The 19,624-nt window shown below is 33.3% G+C and overlaps 1 protein-coding gene across 2 annotated transcripts in view; it reads right to left on the bottom strand.

The window, feature by feature from the left end:
- Positions 1-5,780: 5,780 nt before the first annotated feature.
- The window catches only part of LOC144448540 (MOB kinase activator 2-like), a 53,442-nt gene continuing 39,598 nt past the window's right edge, over positions 5,781-19,624 (bottom strand). The window contains exons 1-5 of one of the 2 annotated variants that reach the window (XM_078138807.1): positions 13,310-13,340; positions 9,183-9,337; positions 8,716-8,812; positions 7,746-7,870; positions 5,781-6,435 (exon numbers count right to left, since the gene is read on the bottom strand). In XM_078138807.1, the coding sequence (XP_077994933.1) occupies positions 6,146-6,435; positions 7,746-7,870; positions 8,716-8,812; positions 9,183-9,337; positions 13,310-13,329 (687 nt within the window). In that variant the 5' untranslated portion in view covers positions 13,330-13,340 and the 3' untranslated portion in view covers positions 5,781-6,145. Of the gene's footprint in view, positions 6,436-7,745; positions 7,871-8,715; positions 8,813-9,182; positions 9,338-13,309; positions 13,341-19,624 lie in introns of those variants that run through there. The other variant, XM_078138808.1, reaches the window with a different exon arrangement.

Genomic DNA, 19,624 nt, shown 5'->3' with positions numbered 1-19,624 from the left:
ATGGCCGCCACTGACCATGTTAATTATATGCAAAAATAAACGATTGTCAATTATTTTGAAAACAAGATTGAGAATCAACAAGCTTTCATATGGCATAGTTTAGAGGGATTTAAAAAATTTTGAATGTCGGGGAAATGTGTGACTGAGGTGCATTCTACCATAGTGACATAAGTCTTATTTAATCAAATTAATTATTACCAATATTCTCATAATTTCAAAACAATTTGGTGACAAAACATGGAAAAGTTGACAGATTTTAAGACATAATGTAATTACTAAACAAGTTAACCAATCAGTGGCTTTGAATGATCAACAAGTACACCTGGGTTTCACTATTCTTAGCCAATCAATTTGCTTGTAAAGCTAATGTATGCAATGGATACATCTGGTCAGTGAATCAGTATTTTGTGACTAAATGTAATGCCATACAATATCAAGTTCACGTTTTATGTCAAGAATTGGGTGAGATTTAACAATCCAAAAGGAGACATGTCTTGGTGTGTATTTTCTACCTTGATGTTGTCAGTGTGCTAACAAATCATAAACAATAAATTTTAAAGTGGCCATATGGAAGAGGACTGAGTATTCATTTTTTAATTATAATTTATAAAACAATTTTATGATGGATTCCTACTTGAAAAATCAATGTGAAATGCCAAGCCTGTGTTTGTAACTCAATACATTGCAAAAAGCTAAAAAATGTGTAAAAAGTTTGTTATTGTACGTACACATTTTACATATTTATCAATCTTTTGCAATTTATTGAGTTACAAACAAGGACTTGGTCTATGTAGTGTCACATTGATTTTTTCAAGTAGGATGCCATGATAAATTGGTTCAAAATAAATTCATCCACATGGCCACTTTAATGTTTTATAGTCAGCCATTAGTGATAAAAACAATAAACTTACTTACTGGAGAAATTCTTTACTTTGAGTCAAATGAATAAATTGTATAACATTATTAACCCTTTATGTATTGAGCTCTGAAAACTTGTAGAAAGTTAAACAATCCAATTTGATATCAGGGGTAAACACATCATGTATATCAGAAAACAAATACTGAAAAAGACACCCCAGAAGTTTGTAATTTATGCAGCATCTTACTAACGGATACAATGTTTGAGATAAAATTGTTGAAACTTATTAAGCACTGGTAGAAATATCTTAATTATACTTCCCTGATAATTACCTAATGTTGAGATTGAAACCTAGACACTCTGATTAAAATCTGATATAGTGAATACAACTCTATGGTTTTATTTACCTCATATATTTAGATATTATGATCAAAGCTCATCTGTGCAAAAGTTCAGTCTAAGTTAAGACTTCAGAAAACACTGATGAAGCCATGGTGGATATCTGGCAAAAGCTCTAATAAGCTAATTCAATATTTAGATATTATATTTTTCTTTGTCCAGCTCATAAAAATGTGAGTGACCTAAGGGGTCTTTGTCATCTTGGCTTGTGCATGGTTCAATGTTATTTGTTTTCATCTGTTTTGTCCATGGTGTGAGCACCCTTTCCTAGAAATAAAGACATGGTGTCAGCACCTTTTCCTAGAAATAAAGAAAGGGCGTCAGCACCTTTTCCTAGAAATAAAGACATGGTGTCAGCACCTTTTCCTAGAAATAAAGAAAGGGCGTCAGCACCTTTTTCTAGAAATAAAGCAATCTAGTTGTATTCTTAAATCAGATTTTAATGAGATCGGAAACTATGGCGATATGGGAAAGTTGAAAAGTTGAAAATGTTGGCATAGTTTTACATCACTTGTGCAAGTACACTGTAAATATTATGATCAGGGGGGAGAAGAAACTGGGGGGAGGGTGGGGGGTTGTGAGAATTCTAGTAGATTTTACCTACTGACATGTACAATGTTATTAATGACAATTTCTACTCACAGATCTCAAGTCAACAAAGTTTTTAAAGTGAATGTTAAATACAACTCTGATGATGATGATGATGATGATGATGATGATGATGATGATGATATGATGATGATGATGATGATGATGATGATGATATGATGATGATGATGATGATATGATGATGATGATATGATGATGATGATGATGATGATATGATGATGATGATGATGATATGATGATGATGATGATGATGATATGATGATGATGATGATGATGATGATGATGATATGATGACGATGATGATGATGATGATGATGATGATATGATGATGATGATGATGATGATGATGATGATGATGATGATGATGATGATGAGGTGCTGAGATGTCACAATGTTGTAAATCATACGCCTCTTTACGTCACCGTCACATGACAAGAGGCTTCGTATTTTGTTGCTTCAGGAGAAATATGTCCTCTGGCTTGAGAGCATCAGTGAAATTTGAGTTTCAGTTTCAAACCAACTCTTAACTTTGTGAGTAGAAATCTTGAATTGTAACTATGAACACAGAGTCAGAGTCCAGAAACTATGAATCCAGAGTCCATGAACTATGAACCCAGAGGTCATCAACTATGAACCCAGAGGTCATGAACTATGAACCCAGTCATGAACTATGGACCCAGAGGGTCATGAACTATGACCCCCCAGATGCCATGAACTATGAACCCGGAGTCCATGAACATTCATTCATTCTCATGTACTGGGAATTCTTGTAGGTTTTACCTAATGTACCACACACACTGACAATAAATTACACGCTTTCAATTTTTTTATGACTTGCCTAGTTATTGACATACTGGGAAGGGTGGAAAATTTTTGAACACTTTTTTTCATTTACCCTATCATCTCCACACATGCTCGCACGCACGCACGCACGCATGCACGCACGCACGCACACACGCACACACGCACACACACACACACACACACACAAAGAGCATGGCAGCTGACAACTTGATACTGTGTAAGTACTCTGCACTACGATCTATTTTTACCTTAAATTTGTTGCATATAATGTGACTGTAAAGTTAGGAGCCATGATTTCATTCAATATTCTAGATTCTATCATTTATCTTTCCTATTATGTTATGTACCAGTGAAAATTGAGATAAGAAACCAAAATCTCCTCTATAAATTCTCAAACTCTCTGTAAAACGTTGAAGTTAATACCAAAACAACCTGCAAACTATTCTTTAAACGAAAACAATAAACTCAAAAACTTCAGTTTGTGTATAGCTATGGACTTATCCAAAAATTTTGATGATGCATACTGCATTTTCTGAAATTGCGAAAGTCGTAACTTTTTTCTCCTTTTTTAAAACATTTGTTGTCTGAATGTACATCACATATTTCAAAACAAAAATTATTGGTAACATATTTCTTTGACTTCTTGATGATTATTGCACAAGGTAACAGAGATTCTTTCACTTTTTCTGAAAGTTTATCAATTGAATTTCTAAACAGGAAGTAATTCAAACAAAATGAAGTTCTGCAAATCCTCATTAGCATATGGCAATGTAAACTAACCAATCAAAGACTAAGTATGACTGAACATTTACATAACAATAGGTTCAAGGGTCAAAAATCAAAATTCATATTTCATTTTTTGACAGCTTTATATAGAGTTGAATCTACAACAAAATGAAAGAAAATATCTCACAAAAAGGATGTTTTGAACAAAATGGAGTTCTGTTACCAAAATATATAAATTTATTTAAACTAAAATATTTCGTAAGCCTATTCAGAATGTATTAGCCATCTTTGGTTTCAAAAACTTAACCTAGGTCAAAGGTCAGAATGTCTACTGAAATGTCAATATACCTTTCACCACTTTGGCAGCCATATTGGATTTCAAAAATCATTTCTATGTGCCATATTTCTCATGTCAAAGGTCATGATCATTTGAAATGATCATAGTCATAGATCTTCCCATATAAATGATGGCCATCTTGGATTTCACTACATCATGTTTGTTAAACTGCTGCTCAAATATTTCTGTCAAATCATAAAAAAGTATTGAATTAAGTGTTTACTGTGATGTCTTGATACAGTATTCGAAGTTTCAGCAGCATAATTAAGTTGACCCTTGTCTCCATCCTGTGACCTTTGACCTTATCAAGAAAATGAAACAAATACAGGCTGATGTCAAAAAATCCGACCCTTGAAATTTTGGACAAAAATTCATGAACTTGAGATGAGTTGATTTCAAAAAAAATTCTGAGTCCAACATAATTTAAAGCTGACTAAACAAGATAAGAGAATAAAATATAAATCTATATGTGCTATAAAAAAGTGAAAGACAAAACTCTTCCTGATTTTAATATCCCCAAAAAACATAAATTTTGAACTTGAACACAGTCTGTTAATGAAGCACAAAATGATAGAGTTCATTATAATGTCAACCTCTTAGTACTTCTAACTAATTCTAAATATGATAAAACTTAGAAATATCCAATTTTGCAGTGCTTTTGCATTTGTTTTTTATTGAGGGCAGCCTTTATTAATTCTATCTTTCTCATTGTGACACTTTAGTAAATGATGGGTTGGTCAAATATAAATAAAGAACAGTAGATGTGTTTGTACATAATGGTGGAAATATCAGAAGGGTTGTGAAAGACTGCGTATCATACACATTTTATGTTCCCTAAGAACAATTTTAATAGATAGATAAGAAACAGGCTTCCCACAGATCACTCACTGAATATATAAACAATACCATTCGACCCCAACTGATACACACACACACAAACAACGTCCTTAGAACAAACAAGCTATTTAATTTTATCACATTGCAGACTCAGATTTTGACCATTCTCACAAACCAGAGCTATTATTTCTTCTGCCACACTTCGATATAACCGACTCGTTAAGAACGATACCGTAAAACGGTCGTGGTTTGCGACGATGATTTTGACACATACAAATTAAAACTAGCAAGAATTTGAGTCTACTTGCGTGGTTCCCCGTGGTGACGTGTGTGTGCACATACTGTGCCTGCTTGTCAGCAGGAATGTGGTGTTGTTTATATTTGTATTGAGTGGTCTGTGGGAAGCCTGTTTCTTATCTATCTAAGTTGTTCTTAGGAAACATAAAATGTGTATGATATGCAGTCTTTCAATGACCCTTTGATAATTCTGCTGTATTTTCAGTTCATAGTTGTACTTTTTAACATTCTGAATGAAAATCAGAAGGAAACAATCAACCATTTGTTGCATTAAAATTTCTAGATTTTGGCAGTAAATGATAATTTTTGCTCACGGGGGTTGCCATCTTAGAATCAGTAATGTTATCATTTTTTCTAATCCCGCCATAGAGGGCATCAGTTTTTTGTAGTATTTCACCAGATTTAAGAAATATGGTGTTGGTAGGATCATGAGAAAATAGAATTAATTAAGACTGTCCTGATGGCAGTTTTATTCTTGAGTAAATAATCTTTCTTTTATATTCTAGATTTAAATCAAGATAGAGTTAAAATAATTGTTTGTAGGATCAGACTAGTTGTTTCACCATGTAATGTTGAAACTGTAATGTCATGCTGGGTGTCAAATCATCAAATCAGTCTTGCTGATCTGAAATCAGAAATCATTTGGGATTTGCTACATTTTGATTTAAAATCACTAAATCATTTGTGATAGATAAATCACTAAATCAACCATGCCTGATGAGAAATCAGTTCAAAATGAAATCAACACATTTTAATGTGTGTGATTTGAAAAACATGTATCAGCCATGTTGGGTTTGAAATCATTGGATTTGCCATGCTTGATTTGAAAAATCATTGAATCATATGAAATCAATTACAATTTATGTCATGCCTGATTTGAAGTCAGTGAATCATATCATGTTATCACTGAATTCTGAATTGGCCATGCTGGATTTCAAATCACAATAACACTGGATCAGCAGCTTTTGATTGGTTGTTAAAATCAGAAATGCATTTCAACAATGGAATCAGCCATATGGGATTTGAAATAACTGGATCAGCCATATTGGATTTGAAATAACTGAATCAGCCATATTGGATTTGAAATAATTGAATCAGCCATACTGGATTTGAAATAACTGAATCAGCCATATTGATTTGAAATCACTGGGTCAGGCATATTGGATCTCAAATCACAGGATCAGCAAGTTTTGTTTTCTAGTTTCTACGCAGCTTTTGTGACTTTTTCAACATGTTTCCAATCCTCTTCCTTTAGACATGATCGATCCTGTCAAGGTCTACCTTCCTGTTGATGCATTTCCAGTAACCGATTCATCTTTCTTTGGGTCAGTGTCATTTATGCCTAAAACGTCACTGAGATCGTCCAGAATCAAGACTTCCTTACTATCAAGTAAACTGAACTCTCTGGCGAAGTAAATAAAGTGAATAAACAAGCAGTTTAGATGTGCATGAATGTCCAGTTGAACCATGTGTTCAAAATGTCCATGATAGATATGTGCAATTACGTGGAATAGAAATCGGAATATCCTTTGTAGTATCGCGTCAAAGTCTCCCGGGAAGACATGGCCTGTGAAGAAATAAGATAATAGGGATCAGTAATAAATAGTGACAGAAATGTAAGCATACAATATATGTTCTAACCGGGTTTTCGTTATAAGCGAGTTCGTTCTAACGAGGCTTGACTGTACTGTGTTTACTTAGTATCTCTTATAAATAAGTCATCATTCTCATATTCCAATTATCTTCAATTTTTTCAACAGATTTTTTAAAAATATTTCTTTGATGATACATATATGTTGTCATAACAATGTTGAATTGATGTCCATAGTTGAATTGTCATGAAATTATCTTGAGTTTATTTAAACCTGGATTTAGAAACCATTCTCTTCAATAGTATAATAGTTACAGACAGGTAATCTAAGGCACCATCACACAATGTCACACAGGCTCAATCAATGAACATCATTTGTTTAGGACAAACCATTTTCCCTCCTTTCCATAAACGATCATTTACAAGCGTGACATCACATGTTTATATATGATGTACTCTATGACCAAAATTGTAGCACTCATATCACTACGATCGACGCAATGTAAAAACATGATGGTAAACATGAAGTTCCAACCTCATGAACCTGTTTACTAAGATGATGGTAAACACATCAAAATACTACCGGAAACCCAGCACTGTATATATCGTATTAGACGTCAATTTTTATCATCCTATCAACATCTCAGTAGTAAATACAGAAGCTTTTATCACTGAAGGAGTGAAAGTTTTCAAAACTCGTAGAAGTGCGAAAATGAAGTTCAGCAATTGCCTTGATGCCTGACCCCCCCCCCCCCCAAATGAATGGAGTTCGCCTGTTGAGCTTGTGCGATCAACCCTAAGTGTGTGATAATTCCTACATATTTCTTTTCTTTCTCTTTCTTATTATCTTGTTATATATAACTTTACTCCTTGTCCTGTGTGAGATTGCTTTCTAGCATTTCTGATTTGTTATTGTTTTGTCTTTTGGAACTATCCAATCACAGGCTGTAAGAGTATGACTGTACATTTACATAACAACAGGTGTAAAGGTCAAAATCATTTGATTTACATATTGTACCCAATGGCTTTACTGGTGTACTGATGTATATATATAAAGTTTCAACCAACTATACTTAATCAACCAACCAACCAACCAACCAACCAACTTATCTACCACCCATCCATCTATCCATCCATCAATGAACCAATCAATCAATCAATCTACAAACCAATCAACCAACCAACCAACCAACCAACCAACCTACCCACCCACCCACCCACAAATCCACCAAACAACCCACCCACCAGCCCACCCACCCACATACCCACCAACCAATCCTACTTACCATATTTTGTCGGGAAGACAGACTCCTCACTGATAAGTTTTTGTATGTATGTCATCACATAGTCCACGTACTGAGCTGCTGAACACTTCAACTTCTTACCCCTTTCATCCACCCACATATAGACTCTGATCAAATCAAATAGCAAATAGAGAGTCAGAGTGTGTGTGTGTGTGCACGTATGTACGTAGTATGCATGTACGTACATACGTAATGTATTTACGTATGTATATTACATACACATATGTACGTACATTTGTACATGGATGAATTTCATATGAACATTTTATCAGTTAAACTAAATTCAGTCAAATATTGAAGTAACTCAGATAAGGTATTATCTACATGCATGACAAATCCAATGTCTTGTATTGGTACAGACGTTGTCAAGTGACATACATAAACATATTAGTTATTATACTCTTAAGAATGATATTAAATAATGTCCACATCTCAACAAAGTTAACTCAATCCCAGGATTTCTGAGCTGTCCATCGAAGTATTTATTGTTTGTTAGACTCTCTTACAATCCTCGGAGCTTTGCATAGCTAAAATGTGTATTGTTTTGTATGTACTGATATCTACTGCATAATTGTACTTGAATATCCTGTACTGTATGCCCCCATCGATCACAAAGGGCTAACCTTTCGTTGACTTGTTAATGTGAAGCCCGAGACATCAATGAATGGTTAGACCTATGTGATCGATGAGGGCGCACAGTACAAGGATACTTGAGTGCAATTATGCAGTAGATATCAGTACATACCAAATTTTAACTATGCGAAGCTCCGAGACCTGTAAGAGAGTCTAATTGTTTGTACATCTGAAAGCTGACATATTTAGGGTGTACCGGTAAAACCAGTCCTTACAAGGTTTTAGGGTGTAATTTACATAGAGTTACTTGAAAGCAGTCCTTACGGATTTAGACATGTAAAGATTTGTAATATTTTGAAATAGTAAATGTGAGACTTACGTTGTATTTGGTGCTGTCATCGTAGCACACTGTGACGATGTACAGAACTCCGAGATACAGCCATATTGCAAATTAATATTATTAAAAAATGCTATAGCTGTAGGTATCAAGACAACAGAACATCAAATATAGTTAGACATTGAACATTAATTATACACATGTACTTCATTACAGCATTTTTACAATTCACTGACAGATTCAAGACACATATATTAACTGTATACACTAAATTGGACAAAGTTCAGAATGTCATCATCTCATGAAATTCATACTAAAAGTGTTCCTTTTTTTCTATAAACCTTTCTTTCAGTTAGAGTTGCACGTTATTATCATAACCAACTATTTTCATTGATTCTGACTACTTTGGCAAAGGAAAACTGTATCTTTAAAAATATAGAAAGCTCACTGATGGGATCTTTTTTTTTTTTTTTTTTACAAAGTGTATACTACCCTCTCTGGCCACTTACCAAATGTAGCTAACCATTCGTTTAACTCAATCCCATCAGGCAACCTGACAGCTTCCTTGAAATCCAAATGGATTATTTTGGCACCTATATACTTAGGTTCTAAGTACAATTTCTTTTCTTCTACTGGTGGTTTCTTTTCTTTCCTACCGGCCTTCCTGTAAAAGAAACAGAAAACAGAAATCGAGTTCAGCGCAATCACAAGTTTTATTCATTTCTAATATATAAACCTGGTTGTTGGTACATTGTACTCCTGTAACTAGTGATTAAAGGAAGTTATACAAAGACAATTTTTTTCGGTCTTCATTTGTATGTGTGCATGCAATACAACACTGTATTTAAAACTAGGCATTCCCTTTACAACATTATACATGGGAAGTAGGTAAAACCTACCCGAGTTTGAAAAGTATTTTATTTATATTCTCTTCAGTGTTGTACAATCTACCTTAGTTATTAATTTTCGTATCAGGGTTATCAGTCAAAATTACAGTCTAAGAGATAGTGTGGAAACTTGTGTACATTTTATCAGATTTCTTTGCTCTGTTACCATGGTTACCAACCTTTGCAAATATGTTGTCATATTAACATTGAAAGTCACCTGGGACCCATATGGACTTGTTTGTTTTGGCACTTGAAAATTACATGTCTTCCACACTTGAAAATTACTGACTTTATTACAGAGTGTCATAACATGGTGTTAGTTTCATCTAATGAAATACTGACATGCCCTTCTACAAGTAAAATGTTTTTGTAATATTTTTACTAAAATAATGAAGCGGGGATCAAAGTGACTTCCTCACCAATGGGATGGGGGAAGGGGTGAATTTTGCAGCAAATCAAAGCAGTTCATAATGAGTGTAGATGTATTTATTTCAAAGAATATTTTTTGAATTTTTATTTGTATAATGCAATGTATACTAGAAATTTTATCTCAATTTAAAAAAAAGAAAAGACATTAAAAAATGTTGGAACTGGGTTTGTTTGTGTAAAACTTATAAATAAGGAAATCATTCAGGAAAACTTGTTATTAATCATAAATAAATGAAATAAGAAATATACATCATTTTTATAAATCATTAAATTTAATTTTCCTTTACAAATAAAAGTACTTACAGACTGTGAAGAATAAATTGACTGACATAAATTATTTATAAATAGACAAACAATGCCCTATTATAGTGATAGATAATTACTATTAAATTAATAATTGTGTTTGTAAATGTTGTAACCATAGCAACTGTGTAGAAGATACCACAACTGTCATCTAGAACACTACATTGTACATGTACATCTGTGTATTTTCACTACTCAAATCCCTATATAAATCATTCTGAGACTCATAACCTATTTTGTACAAATAATTACATGTACGGACGTCAATATCTAAAAGAATTTCTTCCCTTTCACTCCTTTGTTTTCATAACATCTTCAAATATATTTAAATTTAATTACTCTCCCGATAATAGTATATTTATATCACATTGGAACTTTGTCAAAACTTTCAGAAACTTTTTGAATTTCATTTTGATACCATCCATTTTTCATTTTTTGTACTATATTTCATTTCTGGGGTCTGCTTTGTATGTTAATTATTGGAATATTTCCAATTTTCAGGCTCAAAATACATAAAAAAGTTTAAGGTTCTCAAGGAAAATTATAAGAAGGTTGCTTTATCAGAACCACTCCTTTTTCTTTTCACATTTAATTTATTAATAGTTTAATTTGTCAAGGGGTAACAACACAAAGTGAGAGAAACAATTTTCTGTTTGACAATTCACTAACTACTTTTATTATTTCTATATAAATAAAGGAGATTTGTAAAATGCTTAATCTCTGCAAGCAAAGCTTGGGGCACAGAAGTAAATGAATAAATTGACTGTATGATAAGGTATGAAAATTTGATTGACAGACACTGGATACTAGGCAATTGAAGAAGGCTTAGACTAAATGTTTAAAGAGATAGGTGTTGAGAGAACAGCGGAAGGATGTCAGATACTTGGAGTTGCAGAGATCGAAAGGATGATTGTTCCATAATGTAGGGCTGATAATGAGTAAAAGATCTCTCACCAAAAGTCTTTGCAGATACCCTTGGAATATGATGAAGATGGTTGGGTTTTTGTTGTTTTTTGGGGGGGGGAGGGGAGGGGAGGGCTGAGGGGGGATTTTAATAAACATGTGCATTGTGTATATAGATTAAGCGGTACCATATATGTTTGTACCTTGTGTCATCATTTTGGTAGAAAACCTCAAAAAAGAGAAGAGAAATCCAGTAAAGTCTACAAAGATTTCAATATTTTGTGGTAGAAAACTGCAGTAATTGAGGGGAAAATGGTAGAATTTACACAGATTTCCATACTTAGTACTATTTGTGATACCAATTTTGAAGGGAACCCAGGAAACAGAGAAGGAAAGGAACTTACTAAAATGGTAATTTTACCAACTCATGGCCTCTAACACCCCTGCCCCCTCTCACATTAGTCATACATAAACATTGTGTGCACGTATACATGTACATGTATATATACATGTGTGTATATTTTTAGTAAATGAAATTTCTACTCACACTGTAACAAAGTCAAAATATTTCTTGGAAGAGAATCCCAAATTATCTCTGATGTCTCAACAGCATTGTCATGGGTGTACTACAATGGGCTATTGTCATGGGTGTACTACAATGGGCTATTGTCATGGGTGTACTACAATGGGCTATTGTCATGGGTGTACTACAATGGGCTATTGTCAGGGATGGACTACAATGGGTTATTGTCATGGGTGTACTACAATGGGTTATTGTCATGGGTGTACTACAATGGGCTATTGTCAGGGGTGTACAACAATGGGCTATTGTCATGGGTGTACTACAATGGGCTATTGTCATGGGTGTACTACAATGGGATATTTGTATATATTTTGTATGTGTAAGAACAAAGATATGAACAATTGAATTGTATGAAAATAGATCCAACATGTACAGACTGCACTTTGATTATAGATACAGCTTTAACTTATTAGCATATGGTAGGCTTGACAGATATTCAACATACATGTATGCTAAGGTCAAGTAGGTGTTTTGGTGAGTTTTATTTCAGGACAATATGTGGATCAAACTGACCTCAATTTACCGGGCACTACCCAGGGTTTCTTATCAAAACTATCAATACATGTATTTCTTGAAAAGTCTCAAAATTATCCAAATTTCCACTCTAAGTATTATAGATTCTATGGTTCTATAACTTTACTGTAGTAAAAACAAAGAAAATACATTAATATATTTTGCACTATGTATTTAGATAATTTTTATAAAAAGACAACTTATCATACTTACTGTTTCCAAATTTTCTATCACTATTTTAAGTTTTAAATTTCAGGGTAAATAATCTGGCAGAATTCATGTTTTTACTTGTTTATTACCCTGGGTCTAAATATCATTGTCCTGTCATTATGAAAGCAATGAATCTTGGACAGTGTATATCACAATAAATATTTCAGTTGTTCACCAAACATTGTACTTGGGTTACCTTCTAAATAAATGTTTGAATGCAAACTACCAACTGTTTAAATAGTTTCAGATTTCCTATTTTCTGTCATCAGATGAATCTATAATTTACTACTCCCATTTTGTTGACACTCAATGGTTTCAACAGAACCTTGAATATTTCTACTGTTTGAATTCTGACTCTTAAATTCATCATGTAATTTTCTAAACTAATGGACAAATAAATTCATGGCAAACTTTTCAATTGCAATTTGTCTCATTATTTGTTGTCACAAAATCCTTCATTATCCAAACTGACCACTATTCACAGTTGTCATCACGAATGGTGTCGACAAAAATGAACACAAGTTAGAATTTTTCAAATGTTTAAATCTGTTGTAATTCTGAAATTCATCACATGCATATTTAGGTGAACCTGTGACAGCTGTGTTGACTGTACCCGGCTATTTACTGCATGTCACTAATACTGAAAATATACGAGCACAAACAATACAGAGTATGCGTCATTTCTGGTCAACCCCTTTTATAATTTGACAACACACACAAACTAGACCTGTGTGGAAATTCACTTATCATTAGTAAAATCTGAAAAATTCTGTTGTAAAATCTCAACAAGGAAGTTAGAATGTCTTACCATTTAATAAGATGAAGCATGGCTGTTGACTGTGCAAGGGTGGTGAATAATTCTCACTAAGCTAGGGGGTCTGACTGAGAGTGTTTCACCTGTGGATGACCTTACATGACCTATATCATGTAAACGAGTTATTCATCTAACTTATTCAAATATCTGACTGACTGCAAGTATCCAGCTGTTTCTTCAATACATCTCAGTATTTCCTTAATTTCAGATTTCACTTAAATTTTTGAATAAATTTTTATATTGGTTAGAGGTTTCTCTTTGATTTCTCTGAGTCATTCAGGTGTTGGCTTCAGTTCCCTTACAAGGTTATTTTAGGCCATTTGTCAGCGGTATTAATTGCATTGAAAAGCCCATCTAAGTGACACTTAAAAAGCAGTTTAGGTTAATAGCGTGGGTGTGGCCATGGAAAACCCTTACAAAGCAAATATCATGTGATTAGCTATAAATAAGGCCACTAGCTATAGGCAGAAATAGACAACATCACTAAACTGTACAGGTTTTTATTGCGATGTCACTGCATGTAATGTGAATCTCTATTTGTTTACTGTTGCTAGGCAACCAAGAAGCTGATAACACATGATCTAAAGAAATAAATCTTACTTTCGCTTTCTGAAGACTGGACATCCATACAAAATGTTTCATGTTCTGAAAACTGGGTGTCCATACAAAACATTTCATGTTCTGAAGGCTGGACGTCCATACAAAACATTTCATGTTCTGAAAACTGGGTGTCCATACAAAACATTTCATGTTCTGAAGGCTGGACATCCATACAAAACATTTCATTTTCTGAAGGCTTGACATCCATACAAAACATGTTATAAAATGTTACATTCAGCTTTGTTTTTATTCACACATTTCTATACAATTTTGATAAAAATGTTGATAATAATTTGTATATTTAATATCTTATTCTCCACTACAGGCGTGAAGTACACTAATGTATTATTATAAATATACAACATTGATATAAACTTCTCATGTTTTTATTTGTTGCTAGGTACAAATGTAACTAACATGGCCTTAACAGTAGTAGTAAAAAATTTTTAAAAACAGGGTAGCTAGAAAATAACACTAGCTGATTTCAACATAGGCTGACCATTACAACCTACATGTACCGGTAGGCTGACCATATCAACCTTGGCTGACCATATCAACCTAGGCTGACCATATCAACCTAGGCTGACCATATCAACATAGGCTGATCATTATATCTACATGTAGCACAAAGACAAACATTTCATAGCCCTGAGACTTGGCTATATAATGTTTAACCCAATACAAGTAGCAAAACAGCAAATCTCTGGTGTACAAATTTTATTTCCTGCCTTTATTTCATGACGTATACAGTAAACACAATACATGTGATGTATGCATGAATGTATTTTCCAGAGATAGAAATATGACAAAAGCTGTAATTTCAAAAGCTTTTGTCACCATCCTTTCATTTACACACACTGTAGGAAATAGTGTAAATCAATACCTTCTAGAGATTTTCTGATAACATTTCACTGGAAGTATAAAAATAGTAATCAATTTTATACATTTTAATGACGTACTTGGTTTGACTTTACTGTACATCAAGTATAATAAACTCAATGTTGTCTTTTCAAAGTGACCATATGCTGCATATGGATTAGGTTTGGGTATTTATTTTGGATTTTTAATTTATAAAAGTTTTATCATGGCTTCTTATTTGGAAAATCAAGTCCTGGCCTAGTTTGTAACTCATTAAATAGCAAATCATTAACAATTTGTGTAAATTTTTGTTATTGTACGTACAATAATAACAAACTTGAACATAATTTATAGCTTTTTGCATGGTTTATGTTGTTTCATATTTATTTTCCAAGTAAAAAGCGATGATGAAATTATTTAATAAATTAAAAATCCACAATAAATACCAAATCCCCATTCATGTGGCAACATTAATTTTGATGTTATTGACGTCATAAAGGTATGGCCTATAAAAGTAGAGTATTCTATTCATCTTGTAAAGTCAATACTTCAGCTAAAACTGAGTCATGGTCCAATTATCTGATAATGCTACCAAATATAGAAGTTCACTATCACGATGTTAGCTTTATACTGGTCATTTCTGAATTAATGAAAGTAGTGTGACCAACATAAAACCATATGCCAATTTGTGACAGTGGTGGAAGTACATGTATGGTGTGTTGTACTTTCATGGTGTATCTTACATGTACATGTATGGTGTGTTGTACTTTCATGGTGTATCTTACATGTACATGTATGGTGTGTTGTACTTTCATGGTGTATCTTAATCACTGAAGCCATAAATGATATAATTGGATCACTTTTCTGTTATCTTCAGAATCAACTTTTTCTATGTCAGATTACACTGTTTTCCTTATCCACATACCCCTAGTCCGACATTGGCCTTATCCACATACCCCTAGTCTGACATTGGCCTTATCCACATACCCCTAGTCCGACATTGGCCTCATCTACATACCCCTAGTCTAACATTGGCCTTATCCACATACCCCTAGTCCGACATTGGCCTTATCTACATACCCCTAGTCTAACATTGGCCTTATCCACATACCCCTAGTCCGACATTGGCCTTATCCACATACCCCTAGTCCGACATTGGCCTTATCCACATACCCCTAGTCCGACATTGGCCTTTAACATTACAATATGTCTCATTATGTTATTATTCATGATTTGATCATTACAAAATATGCTGTAAGTAATTGTACAATGCCTGCTGTTGATAATTTAGTCAATGTAGACACTCATTTGCCTAATATAACATTTTTAGAGTAATAACACCCCCTTGTGATTTATGATGTCAGAAAATTACTAACAAAAACTAAATTAACTATTTCTGTTGTGATATTGACTGGTACATTGTGTATTCTGATGTTTATCCATTACATTTTTAAAACTGAAATATGTCTCATTTCGTCTTGATTTGAAAATTACTCATAGAATCTTCAATATGCATGCTGTGATTATTGCTACTATTCTACCAGGGGTACTATTTTACCCAAGATAAGTTAAAACTTAAATATGTATCATCATGTCATTAGTGGTGATTTTTGAATGATAGAAAATTACTGATAAAAAGCATAATTTGCATGCTGTGATATTTAATGTACAAATGTATATGTACATAGTAGTACAATGATATGCTCTCCCTATGTAATATATCATTATGATATTACAGGTAATTTCACAATTACTAAAGAGTTGCTAATACGTGTAATAACTGTATTTTGCCTGCTGGGATGATGGAGTATACAATCATACAAAATGTACATGTACAGTGTCGTCAGTGATGTCACCTGATGCAAGTCATGGCAGAATGGCAGAAATGTATTAAAATGACTACTTCTCACCGCTATGATAAATCAAGGTATTAATTTAATATCAAGTTGCCTGGTTCTAAAACTATATAATATTAATCATACTATGCAATTGAAAGTGATTTATGTATTAGAGTATGTTGTGTACTTTTATAGCTGCAGTACATTGTACATATGTATGTACATTTTGTAGTTTATGTAAATTGTATCTATATAGTATATGTATCTATATATATCTATATGTATATGTATGCATCTATATCATATGCATAAAATTATGTATTATGTCTATGTACATGTATGTTAACATTGTACATATATACAAAATGTACATCTATGCAAATATGCAGAACATTGAAATTAGTACCAACATAGAATTACTTGAGATATACCAACAAGTAACAAATACATGTACACCAAGTCTCTGAAAGATCCTGACAACTCAACTGATCATAATAATATATTGAATGATGACAATAATTATATGTATGTATGTATGTATGTATGTATGTATATGTGTGTGTGTGTCTGTGTGTGTGTGTGTCTGTGTGTGTGTGTGCGTGTGTGTGTGTGTCTGTGTGTGTGTCTGTGTGTGTGAGTCTGTCCATCCATCCACCCACCCACCCACCCCCACCCAATCCATTCATACACCAATTACCAAAGATAAGAACGTGAGACAAAGCTGTCTGGGCTGGAAGAAATACATGTATGTCTCATTTTAAATACATGTACATGTTGTATGTCTCATTTCTGACACAAGCCTAATAAACTAATAAACATATTACATGAGGTAATGTAATGTATTCATAGTCAGATACAAAATGTACATGTATAGCCAGCCAGCCAGCCAGCCAACCAAGCAGCCAGCCAACAAACCAACCAACCAACCAACCAACCAACCAACCAACCAGCCAGCCAGCCAGTCAGTCATGACAAAAGATCAGCTGAATGAGAAAGTACCATCTGGACAGACAATACATTCACCTGATAAATTAATTTCCTGCAGGGAAAAGAAATATAGATTGTAATTAAGCTACATGTATGGATATAAGGACTAAATCTGTCAGCTTTATATCCGTTATAGAAACTATGTATAATCTAAAATACCTAAATCACTACTAATATGATGAATTTTATAAATCACATCATATTATACCTACTTTTAATTGCATAATTATGATAATTACATTGTATACAATCCTTCATGATACAGGAAGTGATATCAAATTGGGATCTTTTACTAAAAAGTACAATTTGAGAAACTATCGGTATTTTTATCTAGTGTCTATTTATGACATTTACATGTACAATGTTTTATATTATATTTTAATGTATTGTATTATTATAAAATTGTATTGTAATCTATTGAATTTGTATACATTTTATTGTAATATATTGTACTTTCTTGTACCTATTCATCTTTGTGTGATATTAATTATAAATTGTGTCTTCTATAAAAGAAGTGTGACATTTGATGGTGTGTCCTGTTTTGACATTTCTTGAAATGTTTCTATAAATGTATGCAAAATCATTTTATTGATTGAACAGAAGGTTTACCTAAAAGTAACAAAGTGATGACTATCTATCTATCTATCTATCTATCTATCTATCTATCTATCTATCTATCTATCTATCTATCTACAAATGTATCTATCTATCTATCTATCTATCTATCTATCTATCTATCTATCTACACATGTATCTATCTATCTATCTATCTATCTATCTATCTATCTATCTATCTATCTATCTATCTATCTATCCATCCATCCATCCATCCATCCATCCATCCATCCATCCATCCATCTATCTATCTATCTAGTACATGAATATTGTACTTCTATCATTTGCAGGGAGATCAAGGAAGTACATGATATGATATGTTTGGAAATTTGAACATATACTGAATGAAAGTCACAAAGTGTACCGGTATATTGCGTACATGTAATCCCCTCACAACTTTCAGGAAGCCATTTGCAGAGAGACACAGAAGTATAACTTTGGAAATTTGAACATACATGTGAATGCTATTGTATGTGTATCCCATTCAAGGAGCCATTTTACAGAGAAATGAGGGAAGTGCATTTGGAAAATTGAACGAGTCCTCGTTGAAGACATAGTTCCCTAACACTAAATCTGCTTTCATTGGCCAAGATGAAACACTGCATTCAAGTCATGTCTTATGTTGATATGGAATCCAAAACTACTGCTACAGCTAATGTAAACTTGTCACTCAAGTCATGGCTTCACTAGTATACATGTACAGTTCAGAGCATGGCAAGCGTTGTGGTCAGTATGTATGATATTGTTAAGTTAACATACATGTACATGTACATGTACACAGTCATTCAAGTCACGTTGTACAGTTGATTGCATGGCAAATTACACACCTTGACAGAGTTCATTAAACTATATACATTACATGTACAATCATGTGAATGTAACATCTGTACAGAATTAATCTGTTTTTCTTAGAAAACCTATGATTCAATGTAACCTAACCCTGTCTACCTGCTTTCCATCTAATTATACCAGTAAAATTTCATCATTAAATACAAGAATCAGAATCAGAATCAGAATCAATAAGTTGAAGGAACCAATACTGATAAAATAATCAACACAAGAGGAAGTGAAACATTTAGTTGCATGGTATGGATGCCTTGAAGACATCCATCGATCCACATGTGATCAAATTATTGTCTAGTTTGTTCCAGTCTATGATAGTTCTTGGAAAAAATGAGTTCCTGTAAATTTCTGTATTTGAGTGCGGTATTTGAAAGCAGCTAGAGTTGTTTGTCATATAGTTTTCTACAGGGTTGCTATTCATGTATGTTGGTAGTCAGCTGCTGTAAGTTCCTGGGTTTGAATGACATGGTATACATTCTATAAGAGTCATAATGACAAGTCATTTATAATATACACATCTCATCAATTAGATGTACAATGTACTTTAGTGTTTGAATTGATTTATACT

The sequence above is a fragment of the Glandiceps talaboti genome, chromosome 17 (assembly GCF_964340395.1).
Source record: "Glandiceps talaboti chromosome 17, keGlaTala1.1, whole genome shotgun sequence".
Taxonomy (NCBI): Eukaryota; Metazoa; Hemichordata; class Enteropneusta; family Spengelidae; genus Glandiceps; species Glandiceps talaboti.
Note: the sequence above shows the minus strand (reverse complement) of the source record. Positions and strands in the feature narration are given on the sequence as shown.